The 18054-nt window shown below is 33.5% G+C and overlaps 1 protein-coding gene across 1 annotated transcript in view; it reads right to left on the bottom strand.

Annotated features, from left to right (window-relative positions):
* The window catches only part of ASCC3 (activating signal cointegrator 1 complex subunit 3), a 341793-nt gene that overhangs the window by 152232 nt on the left and 171507 nt on the right, over positions 1-18054 (bottom strand). The window contains exon 15 of the mRNA XM_080806019.1: positions 8258-8392. Within this exon, the coding sequence (XP_080662145.1) occupies positions 8258-8392 (135 nt within the window). The remainder of the gene's footprint in view (positions 1-8257; positions 8393-18054) is intronic.

Here is an 18054-nt window from a genome sequence, read left to right as displayed (position 1 = left end):
TACTCTGCCCAGTCCTTCCTCTTCCTCTTTCTCCCGCTTAAAGAGCAAAGCCCATTGCTTTTAAGATAAATACCAAATCTATAATATGAATATAAAAGTACTCAAGATCCAGCCTTTGCCTGTAACATTAGACTCATCTTATGCCACAAACAATTTCCTTCTGACAGTCTCATGGAGGACAGAGAAAAAACATTTTCTTTGTTTTAGTTATCTTTTTAAAAAAGATCTATTTATTTGAGAGAGAGAGCAGGCACAAGCAGGGGTAGGGGAAGAGGGAGAGGGAGAGAGAATCTTATGCAGACTCCCACTGAGCACAGAGCCTGATTTCTCAACCCTGAGATCATGACCTGAGCTGAAATAAAGAGTCGGATGCTTAACCAACTGAGCCATCCAGGTGCCCCTACGTTTTAGTCATTTTGACTTTTATTCACTTCCTTCAATGTGCTACTGCTTTTCTGGTGTCAGAGCCTTTAGCTAGAACATTCTTCTGCTGTTCTTTGCTTTGTGACCTCCTAACCTTCAAATCTCAGCTTCAATTTCACTTTCCTTGCTAAGCCTTCTCTAACACCATAAGTCTAGATCAGATCCTCTAATTTTATTTTCCCTTAGCAACTTTGTCCCTCTTTATTCTTTATTACAAATGAAATTAAATTATTTAATTAGTTGATTAATCATTCTGTCCTTTCAGAAAACAAGCTCCCTAAGAGTAAAGGGGCAGATACTTTTTCTTCCTCAATGTATTTCCATTCTCAATTAAAGCAAAGAGTATTACTCACTCCCAAATCCCAGCTCCTTCTATGAACCTTCCTATATTGCATAGGCCAGACAGTAAAAACTATATTTCCAAGATTTCTTGTAGGCAGGGTACTGGATGCAAAGATCAATTCTGCTAACAACATGCACTTGCGCAAGATCTGGATAGTGGAAGTTAAGAGGAAACCTTCTTTCTGCTATCATCTTTTGGTTGTAAATAAAACCTTGGAGAAATGAGGGTTGAAGTTATAACAGAAGTATCATACATTCAAAATTTAACTTGCCAGTGTGATCACGAGTGTTGGAAAGACATGTATAGTTGCAGCCATTGTTTCTCAACTGTTGGATCACCATCGAAGTAGCTGGGTCTTAAATTCAACAGTTCCAGTGGTAGCCCCCTAACTTCTACTTCCTCAATCTTACCAACATTAATAAGTATCTAATTTCTTTACAAGATTCTTCTCTATTTAAAATGTACCTAGAGTGGTTTGTTTCCTTTACTGTATCTTGACTGATACATGTCTTCTTCAATCCACTCTAAACAGGCTGACAGCAGAGGTTCCTTAGTTGTTATCTAGAGATCTACCACAGAGACTGCTAACTAGTTTACATTCAGTAAATATTCACTGAGTGATCATCACTAAAAATAGTCTGAGGCTTATGGGTATATAATCAATTCACAGTAACACAGACTAACCTAATTCCCCACAACCAATTTTCATATGTCATTCTGGCTGTGCTAATTATTCACTTAAACTTAGGAGAAAGGAAATACCAGGTGCTCTATCCATATTATACCCCTTGAAAGAGGGTAACATAGGTTACCCTGATATTACTACAACCCAATTATAGAGAAAGAATTTACTATTCCAGAGACAGCACCTTAATTAGCAAAAGAGAAATCTCATCTAAAATTGCATTCTTTATATCCATTATATCCATTTGGCCATAAAAGCTGAAATAATGTTAAAAAAAATCACACTGTGAAATGTAGTTTTGATCTTTAAATTTTATCAGTATAAATCTCTGTATCTCTTGGGATTTAATAACTGTACTTATTTAATCTGCATGTCTTTCAAGTGCTTCTAAAGTATTTTCATATGAGAGAACAACAGTATTCCAATTAACACAGTTTCCAAAACAGCATGGTTCCTTAAAAAGATACATACATTTGTTATAAAAATTTTACTCTATGCTTCTAAAATACATCTTTAAGCATAAGAAAAAAATTTGCTGCAATCAAAATTTACTTAAAGGTGATGATGAAAGAAATAAGAACAAGATTCCAACGTCATTATCTGTGTCTCTTATGAAGCGTCTCCTCTATTTTCAAAGTTGGCCATATATTAGAGTTGACTAAAAATGAACACCTGGCCCAAGGGATTTTCCACTGGATGTTGGAAAAAGAGTCCTACTTTTCAGCACTTGAATTCTGTTCATATAACTTGTCTCTTCTTCCACAATCTTCAATAGCTCCTCACTGCATATAAAGTCCAAGTGCTGAAGCAAGTGATTTAAGGTCCTCCACATTCTGACCAAAATCTAAATGCCAGGCCCTTCATGCATATTACATCCCAGTGAAAAGAGAACACTCTCATTGTCCAAATATATCCCGTGGTTTCCTTTGTTCATGTTCCTTTTCTTCTTTCCTTGGAATGCCCTTTACCTTTGGTGCTGCATATTGAGATACAAGATGACTGGTTTGAATTAATCTACTTCTCTTCAGTGAACCGTTTGTTCTTTTATGTTATTTACCATATTTTACATTCCTTATGTATGTATCTCGAAATCCTCTGTGAGACTGTGTCGTAAAGGTAGAGAAACACCACCCTGTTTTGCTACTTAGTTTCTGTGGCACAAGAAATTTGATCAATTGAATTAAAATTGACAGTTAATTTAGAACTGGATATCTTATTATATACTCTAAAATATCTGCTCTCAATAGGTTATAATATTTAATTGAATTGCTGTTCCTACTTTAAAATTCCCCTACTGCTGGATATTTATGCTGCATTTTTTACCATTACAATGTGTTGGAATAAAACTCTCGGTATATATTACTTTTCTTTTTCATCTGTTCTTGGAAAGATTCCCAGGTTTAGAATTTCATGGCTAAAGGATCTGGAAGAAAGTGTAGCTCTTAACATATATTATTAAAAAAAAAAAATTTTTTTTTTAAAGGATTGAACCATTCATTGCCACAGGAAACTAGAAATGTACCAAATCCCCGAATCATCTTTAGAAATGGACATTATCATTTTCAGTTTTTAAAGATTTATTAGGTTAAAGATTATAGAGTTCATTAATTTGTACAATTTTATTCATTAATTTTTTATTCCAGTTTACTATTTTTTCTTCTCTTTGTTCATTTACTTACTGAAAACTTCATGTTTTAGTTATTAAACTTAATAAGTACACAAAGATGTAGATACACATATAAAAATGTAGATACTGATACATATAAAGCTGTAGTTACTAATATTTCCCCCAACCTGTCACTGCCTTTTGAGACTCAATGTATTATTTTTTGTTCATGAACAGCATCAAATTTAAATATTTTTACATCTGTCATTCTTTAAATTTGTCACCTTCTTTCCCTTCAAAGTACATATGTAACCATTTATAGAGTGTCCACTGTGTATCAGGCCAAGACAAGTTACCTAACTTAATACAAAAATCTTAAGATATAGGTATCACTGCCACTTTGTTTATGATGAAACTAGTTCAAGGAAATTAAAAAAGGCTATGTTACCATGCCTGATCCAGATAAATATCCAGGTTTGCCTGGATCCAAAGCCTTTATTCTACAAGGGCCTACTTCCCTTTGAAAACAGAAAAGTCATGTCTCCAAAAACATAATTAAACATTCAGTTCTATTTTGTATTAATTTTATTTCATTTTATTTAAAATTTTAATACATTTTCGACATTCTATGTGGTTATAACAATTCTATAAGAGTAGAATTATTATATTAACCTCCAAAAAGAAAGGAGGTTGATATGGCTAAGGAAAGAACAAACTCTGAATAAACAAACATTTTGCAAACATTTAAAATAAAAAATAAAAGAAAGGGGTCTATTTGGCACCTGCTACTTTCTTTGGCTAAAAAAGTATCATCTATACCAGGAAGGGAAAATTCTAATTTTATTTGGCTATACTGACTATTAAACTGCTAGAGTAGAAATAAATAAAGCTATTAAGTATCTGATAACTTAAATCAAAGTCAAATTACTTTAATTTAGATAAAGGCTAAGGCTGACCTATGAAAAAAACAACGAAATCATTGGTAGATCTAGATAATAATAAAAATGTCAAAAAATGATTCTTTAAGGTAGTTTGAGGGAACATATTATTATTGGATTTTTTATAGAGTTCTCCTTTAATAGATATTTTGAATAACTATATTCATAAGGCTTATTGCATGACAGACCATTTCTACCTATAAGACAAAATTTTAATATCACTAATTGTAAGAAAATCAAACCACATATCAGTACCCATAAATCGGGAGAAATACTATTCAGGAGTGAGTGGAAATACCCATCCCATTACTAGAATATTTAAAGCCTGTTAAAAACTTGTCCCTAAAGGAAAGAATTTATTTGACTAAGATTACAAGTGAAACAGAATCTGAAGATTCTAATTGAAATATTCATTCAACTTGAAATTAAATCATAACTGAAACTAACAGCTTAATAATGAAAATACCTGCATCCCTAATGACATATTGCTATAAATGTAAGCTGCTACTACTTTTCCTTTAAGGTATACTCTATCTTACAGAAAATAGTGGTTTCTTAGGAAAATAACTTTGTGCAGGAGAGAAAAATATATGCAGGGCAAATTAGAAAAAGTTATTCATATCGTTCATTACCCTTTCACCATGTAAAAATTTAGTTATTAATGTATATTTTCTAAAAGTAGATTTCTATAAAATATGATATATTTTATCACTGTTCATTTTCCAAAATAATTTCATATATTATTCTATTGTTTCTCATAGTTAAAACTAGAATATGTATTATTTACCCTATTATTATTCCATTTGATAGAACAGAAATTAAGTTTCAGAAATATTTAGGTGTTTAAGGCAACAGGACTTCTAGAGGTGAAGTGTAACTAGAGCTTTTTGTTAATGTGCCCTCTTGCTTTGGGCCTCATTTGGAATTCCTGAGATACTCCCTTCCCCATGGAGAACTGCAAGATCCATTTCTATAGCTAAAGCTACTCTTGGGGTATTTCATTTTCTTTCCCCTATTTTCTTATTTCAGTGGACACTTTGGAAATATAGCTAGTTTTCATATGGGGATAAATTTTATATTAAAAATGGAAAAATGGGAATGATATGAGGAGTCCTAAAATATATTGTTACTTAATGGGAAGAAAAGATTCATTTTTGGTTGTGGCTAAGGCAGAGAAATAGCCTTATCTCTCTCTGTCTCTCTCTCTCTCACACACACACACACACACACACACACACACACACACACAGAGAAAGAAAAGAATTTCCTCAATGGAGTTTTACTTATTATTTATACAAATAAAGTAGAGTGTTGAATAAAACTGTGAAGAAATGCTTTTAAGAACCATAATTGGTGAATCAGGAATTGAGATGGTTACATTACACATTACACACTTAGGGGTAAAGTGTTAGGGAGGCACGGTAGGGATTTAGCTGTATTTCCATTAACAGGAGTCATGAGGCTAAATTTCTATGTACTACCATAGCAAATTTACCTTCTAATTTCATTTTAATGTCTTGAGTACTTAATTTCCCATTTTTCAAAAACATGGTAAGGAGTATCTCCTACCATCATGATAATAGCTCCTCAGAACTGCTAGAATGTTAATACCATCCAAGTTCAAAAGGAACTTAAAGAAGCGTATAACTAACACTAGGAGAACAATCTACAATTTTGGAGCTTCAATAAAACATTCAGAAAGATTCCCTTATCTTTTGGTACAGAATCATATCTACCATGGAGGGGACAGGTTTTTTGAATCTCTCTACAGCAGAAATGAGGGATATGGTTAGGCTGAAGAAGTGTTCTTCCATTTTATTAGAAACAAAAACCAAAAAAGAAACAAAAAGACTCAAAGCCCTGAAAGCTTTAGAAAGTGCAGATCAGATTTGGTTTTGAACATTTAGGATAGAGCGTGGTAAATAGGGCTTTGGAGACAGACTTATTCTAATCATGGCTCTACTACTTGTTACATGGCCTTCTCTGAGAAAATTATTTTCTCAGTTTCAGTTTCCTTATCTATAAAATAGGGATAAGAATCTCTAAGGGACAGAACAGTGGTGGAGATCAAATGAGAAAATTAAAGTGAGGCCATCTCATAATGTTTGTCTCAGAGGAACAAAGGGGAAAGAAAGTAATTTGGGGGTACTTATTATCAGCCAGATATTATATGAAAGGCTGGGAATATAATAGTGAACAGGACAATGTTCCTTGAAAACATGTACTTATTAATAAATGTTTGGGAATGCCATTCTTGTTTGAAAAAATCCAATAACAATAGGCAGACTGGATAAAAATCAAATATAATAAAAATATTTTTAAAAAGGTATAATAAAAAAGACTTGGGACTTTCAAGTCTACTTAGCTGTATTAAAATGTTCCATTTCTCCACGTCTCTCTCTCTCTCTTTCTCTCTCTCTCTCCCTCTCTTTTTTTAACCATAGTGATCTATGGATCTGGTGACAATGTCTTAAATAAACGTCATTTGAAAATGTCTCTATGTAAGTTATTTCTATATGCTTTATTTCAAGCTGTATTTGAATTACTTACACATATACCATAACAAGGGATAATAACAGTACAAACCTATATCAAAGGTTCTGTGAGGACAGAATGAGATTATGTATAAAGCAATGAAAGCAATGCCAGGTACCAGTAAACACCTGATAAATGTTAAACCCTATTATTATAGGAATTAAATAATAAACCTGCATCATTTGGAATAAGCAATAGCTTTCAGAATTGAGAAGTATGAAGTAACCAGAAATCCACAAGGTGGCTCTCAATGCTTGGCTTTTAAATACAATGGAGTTGCTTTATAGTTCCTGAGAAATGAAAGAAGGCTTATGAATGCCAACCTGACTTTTCAAAGACCCTCATAAATTCATAGTTAATAAATAACTGGAAGACTACAAAGCTGTTTAATAAGTGTTATGTAATAGAAATTTTATAAAGTGGAGAAAAATGAAGAAAATGAACAATTTTTATAGTTCTAAATTGAAAGAATCAGATGTTCAAAACAACTGACATCACATTTATCATATTTAGAATTTAAAATGTCAATACAAAACGGTAAAATTCATAGTGGAGTCAAATGTGAAGTCAAAACAATTAAATGCATTTTACCAAGATGATAAATGTGAAAGCATATAGCACAATGTCTGACAGCAAGCAGCTGTTCAGTAAAATCAGTTAAATCTCATGCATATAAAATACTTTGAAGTTACTATCATTTTATGCCCACTGACTTTTCATTTGAAAATGTATTTTCATTGCTTTAAATCAGGACAAACATTTTCTGTGAAGGGCCATATAGTATTTAAGGCTTACTAGTGGACCACACAGTCCTTGTAGCAATTGTGCATTCTTCCCTTGTGCTGCAAAAACAAAAAAGCAGCCATTGACAAAGGAGTCTGGCTGTTTTCTAATAAAACCTTCATTACAAAAACAGGTGGCCACCTTTGGCCTTCAGGCTGTAGTCTACCTATTCTTGATCTAAATCATTATCTCACATAATTCAATAAAACCTGTAAATCTTAGGATGCTATCAATACTCAAATTACTTGGGGAAGTGCTTCTCAAAACTATAATGTGCAGTAATTCACCTAGGGATGGAGGCGAAATGCAGATTATGATTTGGTAAATCTGGTATGGGCCTGTGGTTCTGCATTTGTAAAGGTGACCCAGGCTTTTAAGGTCCTTTAAGCATATGTTGTATAGCAAGGTTATCGAACTCCTTTTTTTTTTTTTTTAAAGATCTTATTTTAAAGTAATTACTATACCCAAAGTTACAACCCCAAGATCAAGAGTCACATTGTCCACTGACAGAGCCAGTCAGGTGCCCCTAGCCTTTCACATTCTTGAAAAGAACTTTTATTTATGCTGCTTTAATCTGTCCATATTAACCTTAGAAATTAAAACTGAGAAATTAAAAATATTAGCTATTAGTTTAAGAGTCTAATAATCTATTCAATGTTAACACATTTTATGGAACTTAACTGTATTTTATGTTTTAACTATATTTTAAAGAGTAGGATAAACACAATTCTAACCATATTGATAGACGTGGTAATCGAACACCTCATGCACTGGAATTCTTTGGAAGATCATTAAATAAAAAAAACAAAGATCATAACATGATAAAAATGTAAAATTAACTCCTTGGAAACAAGAGATCATATATCTGTCACATATAAAATATCTGTATTATCTGGCACATTAAATGCTTTAGTTCTTATATCTTGCCGTCATTTGTTCCCTACCTGCTTTTCTGCATGTCCATATTCAGGTCCTTGTGTAGGTAAAAAGCAGGAAATCTGACCACTGTTTTTTGCTCTTTCTATTAGAGACATAGCTGTTCTTACAGTGGCGTTTCGAGCATGTACAAACACCATCACCTGAAAGAAAGAAAAGCAGTTTATTTAATACTGAAATTCATTAAAAGCTTAATACTAGTCTGAAAATCACCATATATATATATACAACCATTAATTTTCCAAAATACAACCCCCAGTTTATGAATTCCCCAACATTTCCTTATTTTAGAACAAAGTGTATATAGGATAAAGGCAAGTTAAATAAAATTCAATAACATGGCTTTATATACTGTTAACCTATAAATTGGCGGAAATCAGAACTGAAATTAATGTATTATATAAAATGTTGAGTTTAATTTGTGCTTTTCTCTTTTGAAGACATGATTCATGAGTGCAATCATATATTATGGGGACAGGGTATAAAAATATATGAGAGTCTTATTTCTCCACTGTCAATGAAATTTCCAGTATCATAAAGATGTTTAAAGAAATTGAAAACAATAAAAACACTCTTCCTTGGACAAAATCATGTCTAAGAACAACCATTTAAAATAGAGTTTCGGGAACTGTTGGAGATGAAAAAGCTTCTAGAGGGGCATTTGGAATTTTCTGCTGTTGGTTTTTTTTTTTTTAACCTTCCTGTGGAATTACTCACAAAGTGACTGTGGAAATCTGAATTACGGGTAAGTCACGTATCTGGAAGCTTTGTCAAGGACAAGTGGAAAAAAGTATTTTCAGGGACAGTCAGAATGTCAGTGCAACTGAAGAGAATGAAATCAGAAAGTGAGGAGCACTCAGAATCTGATGCCCATCAGTGCTGCCTTCTCCTTTGTGTCTTTTCTTCTTTGGCTTCCAAATCCCCCACCCCACCCCCATTCAGCTCAACCCCAGCCTTCCCAAAGTGACATTACTATAATACACTAATTTTTACTCTTTTATATGGACAACCGATCTTTTTCAATTTTATATGATGTGAATAAAGCCCCTCTAGGTAATTTGGCATTTTAGTCAAAATCTGATACATAACAAAATAAGGACAATCAGCAGTGTGGGTGACTTAAAGACAAGTTCTAGGCCCAGTTTGCAACAAAATTGAGAGCTCTAAGACTCTCTGGAGTTACCATAGTATTCCCCTTAGGCCTCAGCAACATGGAGGTCCTAATTCTTGCCTCTCCCTCAATCTCTCTCCATATTTATCTGTTAATTATGTTTTCCCAGAAGCTAAAACAGTGTTATTTCCATGATACACATTTAGAAAAATGCGCCACTGATGGTTTTAGTCAAGGAATTGATAAGCTCATGCTAGCTGACCTAAGTAAAAGAGAAGGTCATTTTGAAAACGAACAAAGGTGAAAAGGGGAGGGAGGCCTGGGAGTTGACTGGAAAGGAGATGGAGTGACACAGGTCTAGAATACACACTGCATAATTTACTCACAGTAATCTTATGCCCATAAACTTGCCAAAAAAACTGTTCCATGTACGGGATGTCAATTATAATCCAGAGGAGAGTAAAATCACATAGTATAAACATTCAAGAAACTGGAATGCTTGAATTACTAGTACTCTTTTAGAAAGTGTTCAAAGTCAAGGAGAGTAGATAATCTGGAGAAGACCAAAATTCCTCAATGAAAAACTCCCAAAGCATTTAGAGACAATAAAATAAGCATTGCAAGTCATGTAGAGCGATTTAACATTAGTTAATCACAGCCATCAAGGATAGAAAGTGTAAGCTTTCATACTTGGTTAGAGCTCTAACTAATTTGTTGATACTAAAGTGTTTTGAAAAGAAATATGATCATCAGAGTATCCCTAAGAATATATGAATAAAAGTTATTTCAGTAAGCTTCATGATTATTTGGAAAATTCTTCTGTTTTCCTTATTTTCAACTAAAAAAACCCCAAATCTGATTTTGATAGGTTCTTAGCTTTCTGGGAAAACATCTTTATCTCATGGGGTGTCAGGAGTCCACCACTTAAGCTCATTGTAATATTTTCATCATTATTGACATAAACTGTTTAATACAAAGTTAGAAAAATTCTGCTAGCTATAATGCCCTGCCGAAGCTTCACCAGTTCAGAATCTCTCACATTGTCTCATAAAAAGTAAGGGTACTTCAACAGTGAGTTTCTTCTTAGAAAGTTAAGGCAGACTTTTTTCTCTTACTGTAAAATTAAGTTTTATTACAAACAAAGTCTCACTAAACCCTAACAATAAATTCTAAGAAAATCTAAATTAAAATGAAATTATTTATTTTTTATTTATCCATTCTTTCAAATGTTTCTGAGAATTCTGAGAATCATTACCAAGCCCCGAGAATTCTGCGAAAGAGAGAGGCAACATTTCTGCCCTCAAGGAGATGACAATCTAGTATGATGTACTAAATAAGCACAAAATATTTTTCACTTGGTAAGTATTTTCTAGCCATGGATGTGTAAAGTACTGTTGAAAGAGGAAATATGGAAATGCAGAAGACCTGGTCCCTTCTATAAGCCATGTACAATTTAAGGAAGGAGAAAAAACTACACACGGAGCATGGATAACACAGGAATGCGAACCATGAAGCTGGTGGGTTGCCTTCAATCATTCACCGCGCTGTATTTATACAGTCCCTACTGAATTCCAAACCATGCGCTGAGCACCACGGATAGGGTGAGAAATAGAGTCCAAGGCTCCGAATGGGTCCGCTCCTGCTGGCGAGGAAGAATCACTAGTCATCAGCCCTATCTCCTATAGAATCAGGTGCAGGCTGGAAGAAGGAGCCTACGGTAGTATTGAAAGGAGGGCACGTGTTGTGATGAGCACTGGGTGTTATATGCAACTAATGAATCATTGAGCACTACATCAAAAACCAGTGATGTACTGTATGGTGACTAACTTAACATAAAAAAAATACAATAAAATACTTATCCTTCATAATTTTAGTGTGTTAGCTTGAAGAAGTACATTCTCTTTCAAAGTTTTTCATACTGAAATCCAGGGACCTCTTCATGGGAATCAGTGCTGGGGTCATTAAAATAGACTTCTGGGTCCTTCCCTAAAACCAACTAAGAATATTTAGGAGTGGGACCTAAATTTTGAATTATTAACAACTTTTGAGATAACTAATGCACTACTGTGTGAAATTAGTTAATAATTACCACCAACTTAGTTTTCTTCTCCTAAGGTTAAAAAAAGGAAACATAAACAAAACCGCTACTAAAGAGATGATTTTAAAAACTCCTTAATAATGTATCTTTATTTACACACATATATATATATATATATATGGAATATCAGGGAATATGAAGGTATTTCATATAACCAGTATAGCCCCAAGATCATTTCCCAGATGGGTTTTTATAATGCAACCAGATTTCTATTCTCCATAATTCAAATGCCACATTATGTAAATCCTGTTGATACAAAGAACATAAGGGAAAATAAAATATGACCCTAAATCTTCATTAATTATTTCAGTCTGACTTGTCAACTTATCATTTTGCAAATTATTTTCTACTGCAGCCAAGAGAAATATTAGTTACAACTTAAAATAGCAATTTCTTTTTATTAAATGATCCATCACTTCTTGTTCAGTAAAATAAGCTCTTTTTCTTATTAAGAGTTTTCTGTTTAGAGGCTCCAACAGAAGCCATTACAAGGTTTTGGGTCTCTATAACATACTTGATTTTATGGTTTGTTAATTTGGTTAATTAATTTTAATAGACATATAAAAATTATAACTAACAGAGAGGACAGCACTGTTTTATTTGGCATAAATAACTCCAAATCAATCTTAGAAACACTACTGGTAACTGAACAGCAGTTAAATAGGCATAGGTCATTAAAATAAGATTATAACAGTAGATTCAAGTCAACAACATTGGTAAATTTTAATAGTTTTATGAAACTGTTTATATTTTTTCTTGAGGTTTGTTAGATTAATGCATTTAAAAATATTGTATATACTTGTTTTTAGTTTAAAAAGCCATTTAGTTTAAGAATCTATTATTAAATCAGTCCTGGGATAGGAGAGGGAGTATGTGAATTTACATTTGGTCCTTTTATTTGATGTGCCAAAGACAGTGTACCTTACATGAAATGCTGATTAAAGGTAATGAAAGAGTGAAAGCCGAGGTAAACAATGATTCTAAAAACTAGAAGGTTTAAGTAACTCATATTGTTTCAATGTATTCAGAGGGAAGGACATATTATTTGAAAAATACCAAAAATTCTACTTTGAAACATTATTAGGGGCATCTGGCTGGCTCATTTGGGGTTAAGTGTCTGCCTTCAGCTAGGGTCATGATCCCAGAGTCCTGGGATTCAGCCCTGCATTGGTCTCCCTGCTCAGTGGGGAAACTGCTTCTCCCTCATCTCCCCACTCTTGCTTTCTCTCACTATCTCTGTCTCTCTCAAATGAACAAATAAAATTAAAAAAAAAAAAAGAAATATTATTAAAGAGGAGTGATTTAGGACAAACTATTTAATTTCTCCGATTCTTATTTCCCTCACTCCACAAATAGGTTCTAGAGTCACAAGTTTGATATAAAGTTTGAAGTACATAATGTAAGTGAAAACATTGGATTTAGTAAAGTCATAGCTCTCAAACTTTAGAGCACTTCAAAATCATCTAAAAACACAATTGCTGCTCCTTTCCCCCACCACCCTCTCAGAGTAAGTAGATGTGAAGCAAGCCAAGACTTTGCATTTCTTTTTCTTTTCTTTTAAGATTTATTTATTTATTTGGGAGAGAGAGAGCCGGAGTTGGGGGTGGGGAGGCAGAGGGAGAAGCAGACTCTGCTGAGCACGGAATCCGGATGCAGATGTGGGGCTTGATCCCAGAACCCTGAAATCAGGACCCCAGCTGAAGGCAGTTGCTCAACTGACTGAGCCACCCAGGTGCCTAAGATTTTATATTTCTAACAAGTTCTAAGGAGATGTTAACACTTTGTACAGCAACTTTGAAAACCTGTCAGAAGTGGTAAGTATCAGCACCACTGTAAGAGTAATAAACAATAAAATGAATTTGGCCTAAAAGACTAAACTGTGAGATCAGTAAATGACTGCTATAAATCGATACCTATATATTTATTCCCCATTGATTCAAATGTGTACATATCGACACCACATGAAATAATTTAAAAGGCCACTTATCCTTTAACAGCTTTTGTAAAGGTGCTGTGCAAGATGAATGAGAAGTAAAAAGAAAATTAAAGGAGTATTTAAGCCTGAGATTATTTGAAAACAGGAGGGAGGAGGGCAAGGATTAACTGTGAAATGTTGAGTCAAAGACTTTTCCTTAGAAATTTCCACTAAGAAGGAAGACTGAAAAGAAATATCTGAAAAACACAGACAACATGGCAGATAGATGTTCCACAGAAAATGCCGCTAAGGAATGACATTCTGTTTTTGTTTTTTTTTTTTTTTTTTTTAAGGATTTTATTTATTCATTTGAGAGAGAGACAGTGAGAGAGAGCATGAGCGGGGAGAAGGTCAGAGGGAGAAGCAGACTCCCCATGGAGCTGGGAGCCCAGTGTGGGACTCAATCCCAGGACTCCGGGATCAGAATGACATTCTTTAATGTAAGGTATTCACTCTTGTACTGGTTAAAGAATGAGGCCTTAGGGTGAGGAGTTTCATGTCCTAGTGGTTTATGCTTTCACTCTAACTGTCCTGTTAGGTGTCTTGCTCTCAATTCTTTCCAACTTTCTTAACTTAGGTTCCTCAAGAGAATTAACTCTAATGACCTAAACAAAGAGTGATTCTAAATCTGCGTGGTCCCCAGACCAGCAGCATCAGCATCCCCTGGGAATGTGTGAGAACTACAAACTAAGGGACTACAAACTAAGGGTCCAACACCAGATCTGAGTCAGTGACTCTGAAGAAGGGGGCTCAGCAATCTGGTTCAATGAGCTCTCCTGGTGGTTCTGACACATGTTATGTTAACATTTGAGAGCCTGCATCAAGCCAAACCTTCCCTGTGCCCCATTTAGAACATTCTGGTGTATTTGGGAGGATGGAGAACACCGGCAAATCATTTTCTATGTTCTATATAGTTTGAATGGGGAGTGCCACTACAGATGTATTTCAAATATCTTGTATACCATAAGAGCTCGTAAGCACGAAATAGTTTTTATTGCTGTGGTCATATTACCACATCTATGTGATCAGGTAAACACAATTTTAAAAAAGGTTTGATTCTGCATGCTGTGCAATCAGAAGACATTTGTGGTGGGACATTGCAAGTAAGTACAGAATTCTCATTTTAGGCCTGCCAATGCTGGCCAGCTGAAGACACTTAAGCCACCTGAAGATCTTCTCACATAAGTACAGTTTCTTTTATTTTTTACATTTGCATAGTATTCCATTACTTAGAAATGCCTTAATTTAGCCAGTACATTTATGTTGTTTCCAATCTCTCATTATTTAAAGCAATAATGTAATAAATAACTGTTCACAAGATTTATTTCACTTTTGTGAATATATTTGTTGGATAATTTCATAGAAGTGAAATTGTTAGGTCAAATATATGACTATTCATTTAACTATTTCCTTATTCTGAACACTGTCTGTTTTGTTATTGGAGATTTTTTTTTTCTTACCAATTTGTAGGTGTTCTTTGTATATGGAAGATAATATGCTTTGTCTTTTCCTATATTGCAAATATTTTGTTCCAGCCTATAGTTTATCTTTGGACTTTGTTTATGGTACCTTGTTTAGTATGGAAACAGTTATTTTCTCTTTAACTCTGCCAGCATTTTTCTCTGTGGCTGTGAAGAAATTTACAGATAAGCGAGCAAAAAATAGCCATAAACATCTGAAAAGGTGCTGAACTTCACAAGCACTGTGTGGCTCTGGTAATCCAACAGTAGGCACAAACAGCACTGGATTTTGCTCTCAAAAATGGATATCTAGAAAGATACCCACAATATGGTGTTAAGTGCAAAAAAATCAAGCTGAAGAACAATTTCCATAGTATTATTCTGAGTATATATGTAAAGGATGCGTGTGTTTAAGATTAGAGATATGGACGGACACCCACCAAATAAAATGCCTCACAAAACGGGAGTGGGAGAGGATAAAAAGAAATTTCCTTTGTATTTCTTGTATTGTTTGTCTTAGCCACTGAAACAAGCCCTAATAGTTTTACAATAAAATATATAAATTATATTGAACAGAAAAAATAATCAATGATGACAATGAGGTTATAAAAACTTTTTATAATATACTACTATACTAGTATATTTGATACGATTATTTTATTGCTAGGTAATTTATGGTATCAAAGTAAAAACCTGAAATATATTTGACGATGTACTTGTAAGGGTGATGGTGGTACTTTTGATCTAAGTGACAAATTTATTTTGTTTCAGAGTACCTGGAAATTCTTTAAGAAGAAAAGAGAAATGTTCTCATAGAAGAAAATAAATAGCATTTCAAGGGAACGTATACAGAGGTCAAAGGTACAGAGAAGAGAGCAAATCCAGAGGGTGGTAAATATACATTTTTGACAGAAATGGACATAGAGGAGCAGTAATATCTGGAAAAGCAAATAATAATCTCATTATAAAATATGTATTAAGATAGAATTCATTCAAGACTCAGGAAAAAATGATACCACTAAAGGTGATACTTGTGAAATTATTTTTATGTTAGAGATTTTAAACTGAATAGAGAGAAGGCTATCATTATGAAAAAAAAAATGACTCAAGGAAGTATAAAAGAAAACAGAAAGATCATAGGAAAACCAGAGAAACAATTTTATCATTGTAAATTGAAAGGACAATCAACAGGAAAAAATTTTAAATGGTGGGGTTAACTTAAAAAGGGGGGTGCTTTTTTATGAGGAGTCAAGATGAGCAAGAGAGTACTGAGGTACCCCTGAGAGTTAGAATGATTATTGGAGACAGATCTTACAAAAGGGAACTCTGATTTAAACATTTTAAAATATAGCTTTGCAGCCACTGAACTGCTTGAAAAGTTAGTACAAGTTCATAAAATTTCATTAGGAAAAAGAAAAGAAGCCCTTTTACCTACATGGGGGAGATGGATGTTACTAATATGGTTAAATTAATATAATAAAAATTTCCCTGATGCTTCCAGATAGAATTAGTCTTTTGAGCATCTAACAAATTCATGTGCTCCTTAAGCATTAATCACTGACTACCTTTTATTTTTAGCTACTTTTATGCTTGACATAGCTCCTCTACAAGTATGCCATCATCCAGCAATTACATGATAGGCCCTGGGGACATAACGAGTGGGCAAGCCCAGCACTCCTCCCTGTGCTTTTGGAGCTTCTATTTAGTTACTATGGCAAAAGATTAGAGTCTGAGAAGATGGGGAACACAGAAGCTGCTATTTATTACATGAATAACTATGGGAGGAAATAGCAACAATAAGAACAACAAAAATAAAAATAAAAAGGAAAAGAAATAAAAAGTATAATTGAAAAATTAATTGGAGTCCTCTCTTCAAGTTAGCAAACTACTTGATTTAAAGATCCTGACATTTCAAGTTTCTTCATTATTGGTCTTTGGGCGTCGTCTCTCTAAATTCTCTAAATTCCCTCTAAATTCTTCTTCCTATTGTTCAAAACCTCCATGCATTTGCTCTTGTTTTATTTTACTTACGTCTCTTGCCAATTCTCTCATGGAAATTCTACAAACCTTTAAATCCAGTTCTAATGGTTATTATCCAATTTCTCTAGGGAAATTAATCATTCCCACAGCACTTTGTTCATACTTGTTAATAACTACTACGACTAACAATAAAAGGCATGATTTATTAAATGTTTATTATGTGCTAGGCCCAGTACTAGGTGCCACACACAGTTCTCTATTTCACTATTAACAACACTATTAGATAGGTAATACTATTAGTAATTTACAGATGAGAAAACTGAATTTCAGAGTTTTAATAACTTGCTACTCATTCAAGAGCAGAATAGGGAATTAGCCTTATTCGAAAGCCTACTTTCTTTGCATCAAGTTATATTTCCTCCTTGGGTGTTGCCTAAAGGCAAATTTACATCTTACTCATTTTGAGGTCTCCTTGTCATCCCGACTCACTCTCCAAACTATCATTCAATCAGTAGGTACTCAATAAATGAGAGCTGAAATTCCGATGTTAAAAATGATCAGTTTTCAAAGAAAACATTTATTTTTTTAAATATGATCAGAAATTTGAATTTAAAAGTTTATAAGTTATAATAGGATGTAGGCCGAGTTAATACTTTCACTGATACATTTATGGGAATATGGGGTATCAAGTTAACTTTCAAATTTTCCAACTAGATAGTTAATTTTCTTGGATTATTTTAAAAAATGTATTAGCAAACATTTCACTGATATTTAATAAACCAAAATTGCTACTGATTAGTCTTCTAATACTGTTGTATAGCTATATGTGTATATATTTTAAGGCCATTGCAAAGTTCAAAATTTATGATTTAAAAAAGAAACTACTTATAAAATGAGCTATTCTGAGAGCATCTTAAAAAAAAATTCTGGACTCTGAAGTCAAAGACAGTTCCTAAATCAAAGCTACCTATATTTACATTGAATCAAATTAATCAAACTCATTAAGCAAAACAATGTCCTACTGATGGACAGGAATAAAGAAAGTATTCTTACGTTTAATAATGGTAGAAAATCTGACACTACTCTATCTGTATTACATCCACAAAACTATTATTACTAAAAGTAATAGTTCAGCTCTGAAAATAGGGCTAAAATAATAAAATTTAAAATCATCTATTTTA

The sequence above is a fragment of the Martes martes genome, assembly GCF_963455335.1.
Source record: "Martes martes genome assembly, chromosome: 6".
NCBI classification, from domain to species: Eukaryota; Metazoa; Chordata; class Mammalia; order Carnivora; family Mustelidae; genus Martes; species Martes martes.
The sequence above is the reverse complement of the archived record's forward strand: the minus strand, read 5'-3'. Positions and strand labels throughout refer to the sequence as shown.